The sequence below is a fragment of the Aythya fuligula genome, chromosome 7 (assembly GCF_009819795.1).
Source record: "Aythya fuligula isolate bAytFul2 chromosome 7, bAytFul2.pri, whole genome shotgun sequence".
NCBI classification, from domain to species: Eukaryota; Metazoa; Chordata; class Aves; order Anseriformes; family Anatidae; genus Aythya; species Aythya fuligula.
Genome location: NC_045565.1, coordinates 5,178,624 through 5,191,187, shown reverse-complemented (window position 1 = coordinate 5,191,187; position 12,564 = coordinate 5,178,624). Strand labels below are relative to the sequence as shown.

At 50.2% G+C, this 12,564-nt stretch overlaps 1 protein-coding gene across 1 annotated transcript in view; it reads left to right on the top strand.

The window, feature by feature from the left end:
* The window catches only part of CDH23 (cadherin related 23), a 124,647-nt gene that overhangs the window by 53,079 nt on the left and 59,004 nt on the right, over nucleotides 1-12,564 (top strand). The window contains exons 7-9 of the mRNA XM_032191119.1: nucleotides 1,147-1,341; nucleotides 4,072-4,200; nucleotides 8,852-8,930. Coding sequence (XP_032047010.1) covers nucleotides 1,147-1,341; nucleotides 4,072-4,200; nucleotides 8,852-8,930 — 403 coding nt within the window. The remainder of the gene's footprint in view (nucleotides 1-1,146; nucleotides 1,342-4,071; nucleotides 4,201-8,851; nucleotides 8,931-12,564) is intronic.

Sequence of the window (12,564 nt, the reverse complement as noted above, 5' to 3'; positions counted from 1 at the left end):
GAGGACGGGTTTTTCTTTTGAGGTCCCTTCTAGCTGGATCTTTTATGCTTTTATGATTGTTGATCACAAAAAAAAAAAAAAAAAAAAAAAAAAGTTGATCGTGCTTTAAAAAATAATCCCCGGGCCGTGCCCTGCAAGGCTGCTTTTAGCAGCTTGATTTAGAGGAAGGAAAAAAAAATAAATAAAGCACGGAAATGAAAAGTTGAGGTGGGAGCTGCAGCCTCTCACACCTCACAAGAGGTGACAGTGGGCAGGAGGTGTCGGGGACATGTGTGGGGTCACGGCGTGCATCCAGGGTGGCTTTTGGGGCCTCTGCTCACAAAGGTGTGCTGCAGGATCCCTGTTCCTTGTGCTTTGACTGAGCTCACAGCAAATCCTGTGCCCCCAGCAGCCCACGTCCCCCCCAGCACAGCCTTTTTGCTCGCCAGCCCTGCCTCTGCCCTCGCAGCGAGGCGAATACACGAGTTTAGGATTTGCATAGGAACATGCAGCTGTTCCACCAAAAATGGATAATTGTTCTCCCCGCTGCGAAGTTAAACAATAAGAAGTGCCAAACTGCACTTGCCGTTGCTGATTTTGTGCACTCAGCTGCATATTTTATGCATGTAGATTAGTTACAGATTTATGACGATTTAACTGTTAATGCCTGCATTAATCGGGCCAGGTTGTAGTTGCTGTGGAAACTCCAGCGTTGAGTTTTATGTAAAGTTCTGCGTTGCATTTAATGCATTTGGGGGGTGTGTGTGTGTGCTCTTTTATATTTAATGCCTTACGGTGAAAGCAGCAAGCAAATTGGCACTGAAAATAAAAGTGCCTTTGGGCAGAAAACAAGTTTCAGTAAAGAGTGAGTAATTTTTTCTGGAAAGTTGTGATGTCTGGGAAAATAAGGGCTTGTGATAGAGTGCCATCTTGACCACAGCTGTATAACTATGATTATAAGCGCGCAACAACTATTATAGCTGCCGCAATCCTGCAATAAAGGAAACAGCTGTATAACTTGGAAACGTTCTAAAAATACAGGACTCGAGTTCTTGGGTCTCTGGGTATCGGTTCTGGTGGGTGACAGAAATTGCTGATGTGCATCTGATGGGGAAATAGGCTGGTGCACGGCTTTATCCATGTCTTTTTTTTTAATTTTCTTCCCAGAACACTCCGGTGGGCACGCCGATTTTCATCGTGAATGCCACGGATCCGGACCAGGGGGCAGGGGGCAGCGTGCTCTACTCCTTCCAGCCCCCTTCCAGCTTCTTCGCCATCGACAGCGGCCGTGGCATCGTGTCGGTCATCCGGGAGCTGGACTACGAGGTGACGCAGGCGTACCAGCTGCAGGTCAATGCGACGGTGAGTCAGCTCCTGCCCGTGTTTTTCCAGAGGGATGGAGCTACTGCTGACTCGCTTTGTTGCCCTGTTGTCTTGTGGGCATCCAGTTTTCCTGTGAACTATCAGTGCTGGGTGGATTCGGTGGTGGTATGGGAATAGGGGAGCTGATCCAGGTATTTTGGGAGTAGTGGCAGCATCGCGGGGCGAGGTGCAAAGCATTGGTGGTCACTAGTGGTCATCATTGGTCAAGCTGCCTGCAATTCTGAGCGTTTTCCACCTGGAAGGACGATATTGCAATGCTGTGCTCCAGCAGCACCTTGGACTCGATGATCCTAAATGTCTTCTCCAACCAACGTGATTCTCTTATTTAGGACACTGAAAAGCAAGGATTTGGCACAGCATCTAGAGCCAGGAGAGCCCATTAAGTCCTCTGGTCCCATTCCTTGTGCATCCTGGTTTATTATAGATTTATTATTTATATTTATTCACCTGTACGAAATCTGCTGAGTCTCGCTCAGCAACAGCTGAGTTCAGACCTCAAGAGTGCAGATTTCGGTGGGCCAGGAAGGAGAAACCCAGACCCTAATTAGTCAATACCAGGAGAGGCTTTCCCCCATGGCCACAATGGCAGGTTCATGCCCCACCACAAATGGGAACCTTCCCATTCCTGTAGGTCTGTAGGGAGGGGATAAATGAGGTGCACCAGGCAAGATGCTCTGTGCAGCAGCTCCGTTCCCGTCTCCGATGCAACCGAGTCAGGTGAGATTCAGCCCTGCAATATATCTGACCCTCTGTGTGTACAAGAAGGGGGGGGGGGGAAAAACCCGTCCTGCCCCCTCCAGGCAGCTGGCTGGAGCTCTTGAAGCATGTGATTTGATCAAGATCATTGTGTTGCTGCAGAGCCACAAATGTCATGAGGAGGCGGAGGGCTGCGCGGGGCTTCTTTGGGTTTTGTGGCTACAGAGGTTGGGCACGCACAGACTGCAGGGCCAGGGGCAAGCACCTCAACCTTTCAGCCCCATCCCTGCGTGTGTAGGGCCGTGGAAATTTCCCCCCAAAGCTTATTTTTCCCTGAAACATATCTCGCTTTATTTTAAGTGCTCCAGCAGCGAGCCCTCCATCTCCCCCCTGGTAAACACTGCGATGTTTCATTGCCTCCACTGCTGAGACGCATCAAATCCTCTGAAGTTAACTGTCTCACCACTGCTTCCAGTCTAACAATCTGATGGAGTTTACCTGAAAAACTGGTAGATGCCTCACATCCTGCAGTGCTTTGCCAGTGTCATCACGTAGGCACATTGGTCACGTAGCCTCTTGCCTTCCTCTTCCGTAAGCCGATGAAGCTGAGCTGACGTCCCCATCCCTAAATCATTCTGTGTCCATCGTTTGGCCTCCTCATGGTAGTCCTGCTCCATTGTTAGGTGTCACACCAGACCTGGACGTGTGGCTGCAGTAAGAAAAGAAATACAGACCCTTGATAGAAACGTGCCCTTCTTCCACATCCCTGATTCTGGTTGCCTTAAGGACACAAGGATGCTGCCTCCATCTAGCCCTCTAGAGCTAGAAGGGGATGGGCAAATGCAGCATCCTGCTTGCCTGGAGAAGGGCACGGGGACCTTGTTTGGTGGGGTGGTGTTGGGTTGGGGTTGGGTGAGGGCTGTAGGAAGAGCCGTGGAGCCTTGATGCGAGGCAGGAGCCGTGCGGTGCCGGGGCTGGAGGCAGCAGGGGCAGAAGGAGATGGAAAGGGCAGCATGGGAGAGGCTAGATAGGGAAATGTGCAACGCGCTCGCTTTTCTGTGCTATCTGTAATGCTTTAACCAAAATTTAAGAGGTGAAGGGGAGGGAAAAAAACATTATCTGAAGAAACGAAAGACTTCAACCTGATAATGATAACAGCAGAGTGCGAGTCAGAAATAAGCATCAATCCAGGCCATAAACGCTGAGGCCTGCAGGTTAAGAGGATAATGTACAAGCTGTGTTGTTGAATACGGTTTAAATTAACATTAATCTTCTGGCAATCAGTCCTTGGCGCTGTTCAGAGCCATTTTGCAGAAGTGTGCGGTAACCTCTAATGGTCGCCTTTCACCGCCGTGCTTGATTAGGGGGTCAGGAGAGATTTATTTCCTTCCCTTTGTGCCTTGTCTGCTCTGCTGCTGCCCTTCTAGCAAAGGGCTGAGGCTGTCGGGGCGGCTTTTGGGCACCCATGGGATGAGCCAAGAGCAAGAGTGGGGCACAGCCCCAAGAAGCCCCTCGCAGCCTTTCCCCAGAAGACATGATGATGCTGGTGGGTTTTTTATATGGAGAACCTGGCATGCAGAAAGGCATCAGCCCTGGTGGATCTGCAGCTTTTTGCCATGATATTTTGGCTGCTCCTGCTCCTCCAGAGGGGGTACAGGGATGAGGGTCCACCCGCCACCACGCCTGAGTCGAGGCTGTAGCTGCAATGGGAGGGAATTTCTCTTTTCAAGTAGGTGTTGAAAAAAACCTTGCTTGTTTTCCACCCGAAGCACGATGACAATCAAACTGGCACTAGCTGTATATTAAAGGGGGAAACGCTGGAAAGAAATGCATATTGTATTCCAGCTCAGAGGGGGGTACAGTGGATGATAATTCCAGCAGGTAGCTTGAAAAAGAGGTGATTACCTGGGCTACTCATAGATTTTGACCAACTACAACTGAGAGCCTTTACGCCGTTGAATAATTCTATATTTTTTTTCTGATAAAAACCCTTTCCTGCCCTTGCTTTTCAAGGACCAAGATAAGAACAAGCCGCTATCCACTCTGGCCAACCTGGCAATCACCATCACAGATGTTCAGGATATGGACCCCATCTTCATCAACCTGCCCTACAGCACGAACATCTACGAGAACTCGCCTCCGGTAAGGGCTGCCGCTTCACGCTGACATGCCAAGGGGGGACAGGGCAGGCTGTAGGGCAGAAAGCACGAGGGATCCCAAAAGTGCTGGAGGAAATCCTCCTCTTTGCAGGGAAATTCATCCGTCCTTCCGTCAGGGCTTTGTATGGCTGGGGAGACAAGAGCCAAGGGCTAGGTTCAAATGGCATCTTGATAGAGGCAAGCCTTTTTCTTACTAAAATGACACGTTTCAAGTCAAATCCAAAATATTTTGTGCTTTTTAAAAAGGGAGCCTCAGTCAGGTGGTTTAGGAAGCCTGAAACAGAAGGAAAATGTTTTCTTAAAACATTTTTTCTGAAATTCTAAGGAGGATTTATGTTGTTCTTAGCGCACGCTCACCCCCTTTCTCCCCTACAGCATCCATGCATGCCATTCCTAATAGAAAACTTGAAGAAAAACGTAAACGTTCCTGAAATGAGGCAGTTTTGAAAATGCCAGAGTGATCAGCCATTTCAGCATTTTGAGTCTTTTCCCCCGGGTTTTGCCAAATTGATCCAGTCATTTCAATCCTTCTGAAACTGGGTTTGTCAGCAGACTCGCTGTTCGTGGAAACGTCTCCCCGTCCCCAAACGCAGTGACGCCTTCCTCCTACTGGGAGCACGGGGCACAGCTTCTGCTCCCTTCACCCCAAGCACCAGCCCAAGGCAGCCAAATCCACCTTCCCAGCTTCATCCGTAGGGCAAATATTTTTGTGCACGGATAGAAAAACCTTCTGTCCTAGAATGGTGCTTCTCCATCCCGCAACGCCTCGGTCGTGCTGGGTCTGGAAGACCTGATGGCTCACTTCTTGTAGTGGCAAAGTCTCATTTCTTTATGCCTTTTTATTCACTTTGGAGCAAAATTCTGTCTCTGACTGCTCCGAGCATGCCGGATCAATAGGGCTGCGTCCTCCTGTCACAAATCCCACGGTCAGGCAGCACATTACCTGTCTGGCAGCCCAAAGATGCCAAAAAATGGCTTCATGAATTACTTTCATGAGGTTTAGTGCTGTTGAGATTAAGGAGTATTTCTGTGGTGGGGTGTATAAGACACAAGGGGGAAAAAAAAAAAAGCACTACTCAGATCACCGTTAACAAAAAAAATGTAGATGAAATTGTAGAAATGGAAGTCCCACAGGTGTCAAAAAATTATAGACTGCATCACCATCATGGAGTGACCTGGTGTCCAGTAGGAAAAGTAGCAAATAGTCGCTGTGTAAGCCAGAATGGGAAGTGAATGAAGCCCTACTAGCCCACCCAGTTCATCTTGGCCCTGTGTGACATCTCCAAAGACATCGAGGTAGGATAAAAAGGAACAAAGCCAAGCAGAAGAAGGTGAGAAGCAGTGTTTGGGTCCATCTCGTGGCCTTTATTCCCATGGGAAGGGGGTGATGAGTGCAGCTTGCACTGAGCAATCCTCTCCAAAGGAATTGGTTTGGCCCCAAAGTCCTGCCTTTCAGGGGAGGAATCTCACAAAATGAGCTTGTCTTCTGCTTGGGGTTTAGCACAGGGGCTCTCCAATGGCAAATTTCTCATGGGAAACCTCCTCCTGTGCTCTGCCTCACCACCCGAGGGAACCTGCTTGGCTTTGGGAAGGATAACAGCATGTTTGGCTCAAGGTGTCAAGGCTTGGCCAGCTTCTGCCCGAAACAGGACTCCTGTACACCCAGTTTAAGGCACCTGTGGTGTGTTTGTGGGGGACACGTGGTGTGCTGAGGCCATCTCCTGCCAGCCCCAGCCCTGAAGATGGCTCAGGCTTCCCCCATGCGCCTGCTCACCGCTGTGTTTCCTTTTTATCTGCGGCGCACAGCATGTCTGTGCTCCTCTATCAATGTATCGGGCGAGAATACCTAATCTAAAGTGTATACATTACCTAATAAAATCCTTCTTATTTGGGATTATTGCATCAAATTTTAATTTCCTCACTCGAGCAACAGCATGTCAGCCAGCCCGTCAGTGAAGAGCCGATAGAAGGTGAAAAGAGTGGATAAACTGCAGCAAATTACTGCAAACAGATCTCTATCAGCCCTTTGACTGGAATTGACTGGAATTAAGAAGTGAGAAATAGGATTTTTGCCTCCGAATCTGCCGTGGCAGCTTTCTAAGGCCTCCCCCCCCCCCAGCCTCCACCGGCTCCTCCCGGTACTGCGCCGTGCCTTACAAGTCCCTAATCCTGCAACGGGCAGAGAGGGGAGAGGAGTGCTGTGATTTTTTGGCAGAACAGGATCTGGTAGTACAACTGTGGAAGCATTTTGGGCTCACGTTTATTTGGACACCAAGAGGAAAGACTCATCTTATCGGGCAAAGGAAGGGGATGCAGTGGGGAGAGGCTTTGCTGTCCCTGGAGGAATTGTGTCTTCTTCCTTGGCACTGGTTATCGTCCCAGCCTGCCTCAGACCTCTCTCCCAGGGCAGCCAAGGTGTTGATGTGTTTCTTCATCCTTGGAGTCTGTTTGGGTGCCCATCATCACGCCATTCACAGGCTGGATAGCAGCCCTGATGCCCTCCAGATAAGTTAGTAGGGGCTGGAGGAGAGGTGCTGACGGTCTGATGCGAGGCCCGGGCACCATCACAGCTTCAGTTTGGGGTGAAAGAGGTGAAATCCACCTGCTGAGAGAGGAGCTGAGCTCCCTGGAAGCCTGCTTTATCCCACAGGGAGCCATGCAAAGGCACAGGGGGAGGGCAAACCCTGCTGGCACTCAGTCCTGAGATCAGCAGGTATGTTCCCTTGCAATAGCATGGTGTAGATCCATGTAAAATATCATTAAAACAGTTTTAGTTCTTCAGCACTACCCCCTCCCTCCAAAAACTCCTTGGGTTAAAGAAATAATGTAAAATCAGTGCTATTTTTGCCCTAGAGTCTCAATAGCTCCAAGTTAATTCTTTCTTACAATATTTCTAGTCCATCAGTGTGAACACTTTATTAAAAGCTCAGGGTTTTATTAAAAAAGGATTGATTTACCCCTGCCCCTCTTCAAAAAAACCCTCAAACTTTGTTTGGATAATGTGCCATTCTTTATTTTCTTTGCTTTCTTTTAAGTATAGACTCTTCCAAGTTATTACTTTTCTAAATCTTCTCCCTCCTTCCCTAGAGGGAGTTATTCTGCTCCGGTTTATACCCACCACCCGAGTATTTTCCTTGCTTTAAGAAGTGCCAGGAGCATTTTGGAGTTTTCGAGGGCCATGGGTTCACACCACAAATCCCCGGGGTGAGCCCCAGGCAGAGTTCCTGGTGCTGGAAGACAGCTTGGGATTTCCATCCTCATGGAAATCCCATTTTTTTTGCCAGATGTGTTTTGCTCCAGGTGGTCAGATGGTCCCCTCTGATGTAGGGTGCAGCTTCTCCCCTCCTTGCCATGGCAAGGACTAGGTAGTGCAAGGAATAGCATTGTGGTCTAGTGGGATTTTGGGAAGAGGAATTGGAAAATGAGATGTGGCTGGTGAGAGGTCAATCATTGCCATCACATAATGGCTTTAGCCAAGGGTTCGGCTTGGTTTTGTGTGATCTTCCTCTTCCATCCCCATTTGTGTGTGCCCTTAGCATCCTGCGCTCTGTCAGTGGGTGACGAGCGAGCTGTTGGAGCAGCCAGGTGCCTTTGCACACCGTGGTGCTCCCCGGCTGCTTGCTTTCCCTTTTTTTCATGCTCTTTTGGAAAGGACAATTCCTGTCCATGATGTAGAGGTTCTACGGAGGCTGCTGAGCCTCACCAGCTGAGCGCTGCCCAAAGGCCAGTGCCCTGGGATTTATGGCGCGTGTTCTGGGCTAATCATGGGGTTTTGCTTAAGGAGCCTATTGAAATGCCCCTCAGAGATCAGGGAAGGGACTGATCTGCCTGCCCTAAAAGCCAGGGACGTGGTGAGTCCCTGCTCTGCACCGGAGATGCTTCTTCAGTGCCTTTCCCTTTGGCCTCCAGCTGAAGGAGTGCAGGGCAAACGCCGCGCTGCCGCCCGCCGTGCTGCCTCGTTAGCCATGCCAACACCTCCGCTGACATTTTCTTTGAAGGCAGGGAAAAAAAAAAAAAAAGATTGCTTCTTTTCCCACTGTTTAATAAACCAATGAAAACAACAACAGCTGAGTTGTAAATTTTTTCACACTCCATTAATTATGTGCATGTGCCTGTGTTTGTATTCACATGGGCTCGCTGCAGTGCGGCGGGGGACGCACAGCTTCTGGAGCTGACAGGAGCGTGTGATATTTGTATTTTAAGAGCTGAACAAGGACCTTGGGTTACTCTTGTGGTCCTCGCTGCCTTCTGGGGGCCTTGAGGACCTTTGTGCTGGGCTATAAGAAGCATGGTGTAGGATGAGCTTGCAAATAGGGCAATCCCCCTGTTCCCAATGTCCATCCTTCTCCTCCTTATTGTCTTCAATTAAACCTTTGCAGCTCCTTTAGCTCGCTGTGCCTTTGCTAATGCTTCACTCCCACCTCCTACTCTGATTTCCACTGCTGAGCTCCTGATGATGAGTGGCTGTGCCTTGATGGAGCCCCGATGGCTGCCCTCCCCATGCTTCAAACCCTTCTCATCTGTCCCCACATCCTTCCACCCTGGCTCATGGCCGAACCCAGCCTGCTTGGTGGGGCCCATTGGACTTGCCCTGGTGCCACTGGGGCTCTAACACCCCTCTCCTGTCCCCGCAGGGCACCACGGTGCGGATGATAACAGCAGTCGACCAGGACAAGGGCCGTCCCCGTGGCATCGGCTACACCATCGTCTCCGGTGAGTCCTGGTGGGACACGGCACGGGGCATGGTGGTGGTCATCAGCAGGAGAACACAACCATTTACAGCCTTGACACCTCGTGGTGGCTGCCCTTAAGCCCTGGGGGCCCTTCCGAGGAGGTGTGGGCATTGATTTTGGGGGGAAATCCTTGCAGCAAGCCGTGGTGGCAGTGCCTGCTGGCTGGCAGCTGCAGGTGTGGAAATAATTTCCCCGATCGCTCCTGCAGAGCCTGGCCTCTCCGAACGCTCTTTTAATCAACCCCGGGGGTCAAGGTGATCTCACCCGGGCTTTCAAGCCCATTGATCCCGACTGCAAGCATCCAGGTCAGCCTGCCTTTGAAGATGCAAGGATTATTTATTCCTCTAATTCCCTCTGCAATTTATTCTAATGTGCCCCAGCAGGAATTAAACGAGAGGTTCCCCCAGCTCACGTGTATCGGTGGGCAAAGTGCAGCAGGGGCTTTTTTTTTTTTTTTTTTTTTAACCAATCCAAACCCTTTTCCATTCTTATTTTTCTGCTTCTCCCTGGCTTTCCCACAGAATAGCCCTGAGGTTTCTTTGCTGGGGGGTATGGATAGGCAGGCAGGTGCCCTGCTCTGCTCACGGACACCAGGAGCTTAATCCTGCCCTGCTGCTGCCTGGCAGGGGGCAGCTCCCGTATCAGAGCATCGTGCAGAGCACATCAAAGCCACCAGGCTGCTTTGCAGTGGCTGACTTCTCTTTTCCCCAAGCCAACTCCTCGAGATTTGCAGAGCATTTTCAGAATAGGTTGAGAGATGTCACCCCTCGGTACGAGCATCTTTCCTGCCTCCTCCCCAGCCAGAGCAGGGCATCACCCTATATTTAGCTTACAGCCAAAAAACCTTATTTTTCTAAAGCTGGTAAATATGTGAATGCCCCCTGCCTCTTCTTGGGACGTTCTCCTATAATTTCCACAACCTGCTTTTTGCTCAAGAAAGATGTTACCCCACAGCCCAGCTGTGGGAAGCGGCCGCTAGCACGCCTCTAAAATCCCACTCACCCAAGGCACGCGAGTTTTTGGCAGGCAGGTAAAGCCTAATTAATTTGTCATTATCCTCGATCACGATGGGAAAGGTCAGCGAGCAGATTTCGTGCCTGAGCTGGTAGATTTTTATGGCAATTTTGCAAAAAAAATAGTGGTCTAACATATGGGAAGCGGGATGCAAATTAAATTAGAAACAGACCGTAAGCAAGAGTGGGTAATTAGAGCTGGCACTGACGAGGGGAGGTGTTACTGGGACAGGGGATCAGGGCAGGGGGATGCCCACTGCCCTTTCCAAGCCCAGGGCACAGGGTTCAGGCATTGCTACCCAAATTTTAGCACCCCCCTTGGATATACAGCAGAGGGAGAGGCGCGAAGCGACCCCAATGTTCATCATTCCTTCAGAGCGGGCAGCGGTGTGATTTGGAGGCGGGATATGGAAATTAATTTGGCACTGCTGTGGTCCTGCTCAGCCGTAGCCATGCCTCGGGATGTAGTGCAGAAGCTCTTATTTATACAGCCATCCCCGGGCGCAAGGTCCTCCCCTGACAGCAAAACAATAAAACTAAAAGATTAACCATAACCACATAAAATAAGGCCGGAGATCTAACTTCATGCCGCCAGCTTACAAGGCTGTTAAGCCTGAAATCAGGCAGCAGCACAGCCCTGGCTAGTTGTCCACGGGGTGGCTCGGGGAGTTGTGTCCGTCGCTTATTTGTAACCCCCTTTTGGCTGTTTCTCCCCTTTTCTCCCGGCCTGAGGAGTGTTTCAGCCCATGGAAAAAATGTTTTTTAACTCTGTTTTTGCAAGGAGTGCAATGAAAAAGTGGTTTGGAAAAGAAGCCCCTGTGCTGCCCTGCTCGGTCCCGGCTGCTCCGTGAGGTCGGCGATGCTCAGACGCTGAGGTCGGGGCTCTGTGTGAAGGACAGACCATTAATCCCGTGCAGTAATCCATGGCTCCTTTTTGGCAGATTTACGGAGATAGCCTCTGTGCCGGGCACTCTGCCTCCTCATCCTTCACGTCCCAGGCGAGGAGGGTGACTTGTATACCACGACTTGCTCTAGATAAGGCTTTTCATTTCGGGGAGCTCTCTGCTCGAAGCAGATTGATTTTCCTGGTGGCACACAGGCACCAGCAGGTGATGGGAGAGCAACGGCCTCAGGTGTGCAGGGCACCACAGGCTCCTCAAAAGGCGAAATGCAGCTGCTGATAAAGTGTCTGGGCTCCTCAAAACCAGGATTTTTATCATGGATCAAAGGGGTTTTGTCATCAGTGGGCATCATAGGGGTTAAGCCAAAGGAAAGGCAATGCCAAAGGTCTGGCATGGTGATGGATGGGCACAAAGGCAGTTCCCACATCTTCTATGGGGCTTGGGAGCTCCTGCAGGTGAGAAAAGAGAGCCCTGAGCAGCTGGTGCTCGGGGCTCCTCAGAAACCCTCAGAGCAGGTGTTTTTTTCCCAAAAAATTGGCTTTTCTAGGAGGCTGCTTCAGTTGCTGGTGAAGCGCTCTCCTCCTAAAGCTGGCGCATCCCGAGGGAAGCGTGAATTAAAAATAATTATTTGCACGACAGAACAGAAGTGTGAGTTACAAAAGCAGGAGGGAGGTGTGTCTGAAGCTAACTGTGCTTGGGCTTTCTTCTGTTCCTGCTGCTAAGGAATAAGATATTTTATACTGTACTAAACGAGATATTTTATACTAAATCAGACTTCACATGTCCATGTGCCTTCCTTTCCAAAGGGCCACGTGAAGCTCTGATTGAGGGCATCCCTTAAACATGACACCGGGGAGCATCCTTGGAAATACAGCCCTCTAATTTTAATATTCCCAAGTCCTGCTCTGCGTCGTGCTGGCTTTTCTCCATGTTGGGATCTCTGGGTGAGCTGCTGGGGTGTCGGTGTCCTCATAAATCACAGCTGCTGGGAGCACCTTCCAGCCTGATTTAAGGGCACTCATCTCCGTAGGAGGACATGCTGATGGGTGGGAAAGTGCCTGGCGCCGAGTTATTCATCACAGGCTGTTTTTCCACCCTGCCAATGGCAGGGGATGAGATAGCACAAGGGGGAGGTGGTGGCTGTGGCCATACCCTTGGGTTTTGTCACCCCGTTGGCTCCGTGGCAAGCCGGGGATAACAGCAAGGCAGCAGGGGCGATGGTTTGTCTGCTTGGCAGGTGGTTCCCCCAGCAAATGGCCTCTGGAAATTAAAACTATACATCCCCATTTATGGGGAAATATAGAAAGTAGTTTGAGTTTAATTGCTGGGACTTTTCTCCATACCTACCTGGGATTTAATGTATAGGCAGAGTGTCGGCAAGCAATGGGAAAGAAGGAGCCTGTCTCTAGCTGTGTCAGGGCTAGAGAAAACAAGGGCTTCTGAGATGTTTGCTAGTATGGAAGGTTTTCTGGCAGGTGTTGAGCCTGACCGTGTGGTTTTTACTTTAAAAGCTGATTCAGAGTTGTTCCTGGGCACATCACAGCACGCTGCTTTCGTGTTCTGGTGCCTCTGCCTGCTGCCGCCAGAGAGCAAAGAGGCTTTCTGGGGACCTGTAAATCCAGCGTGGACAGGATAGCTGCTAAGAAGGTGCAAATATATTTTCTTTTTGCATTTTATTTGCATCCTTCAGCCGCGTGTG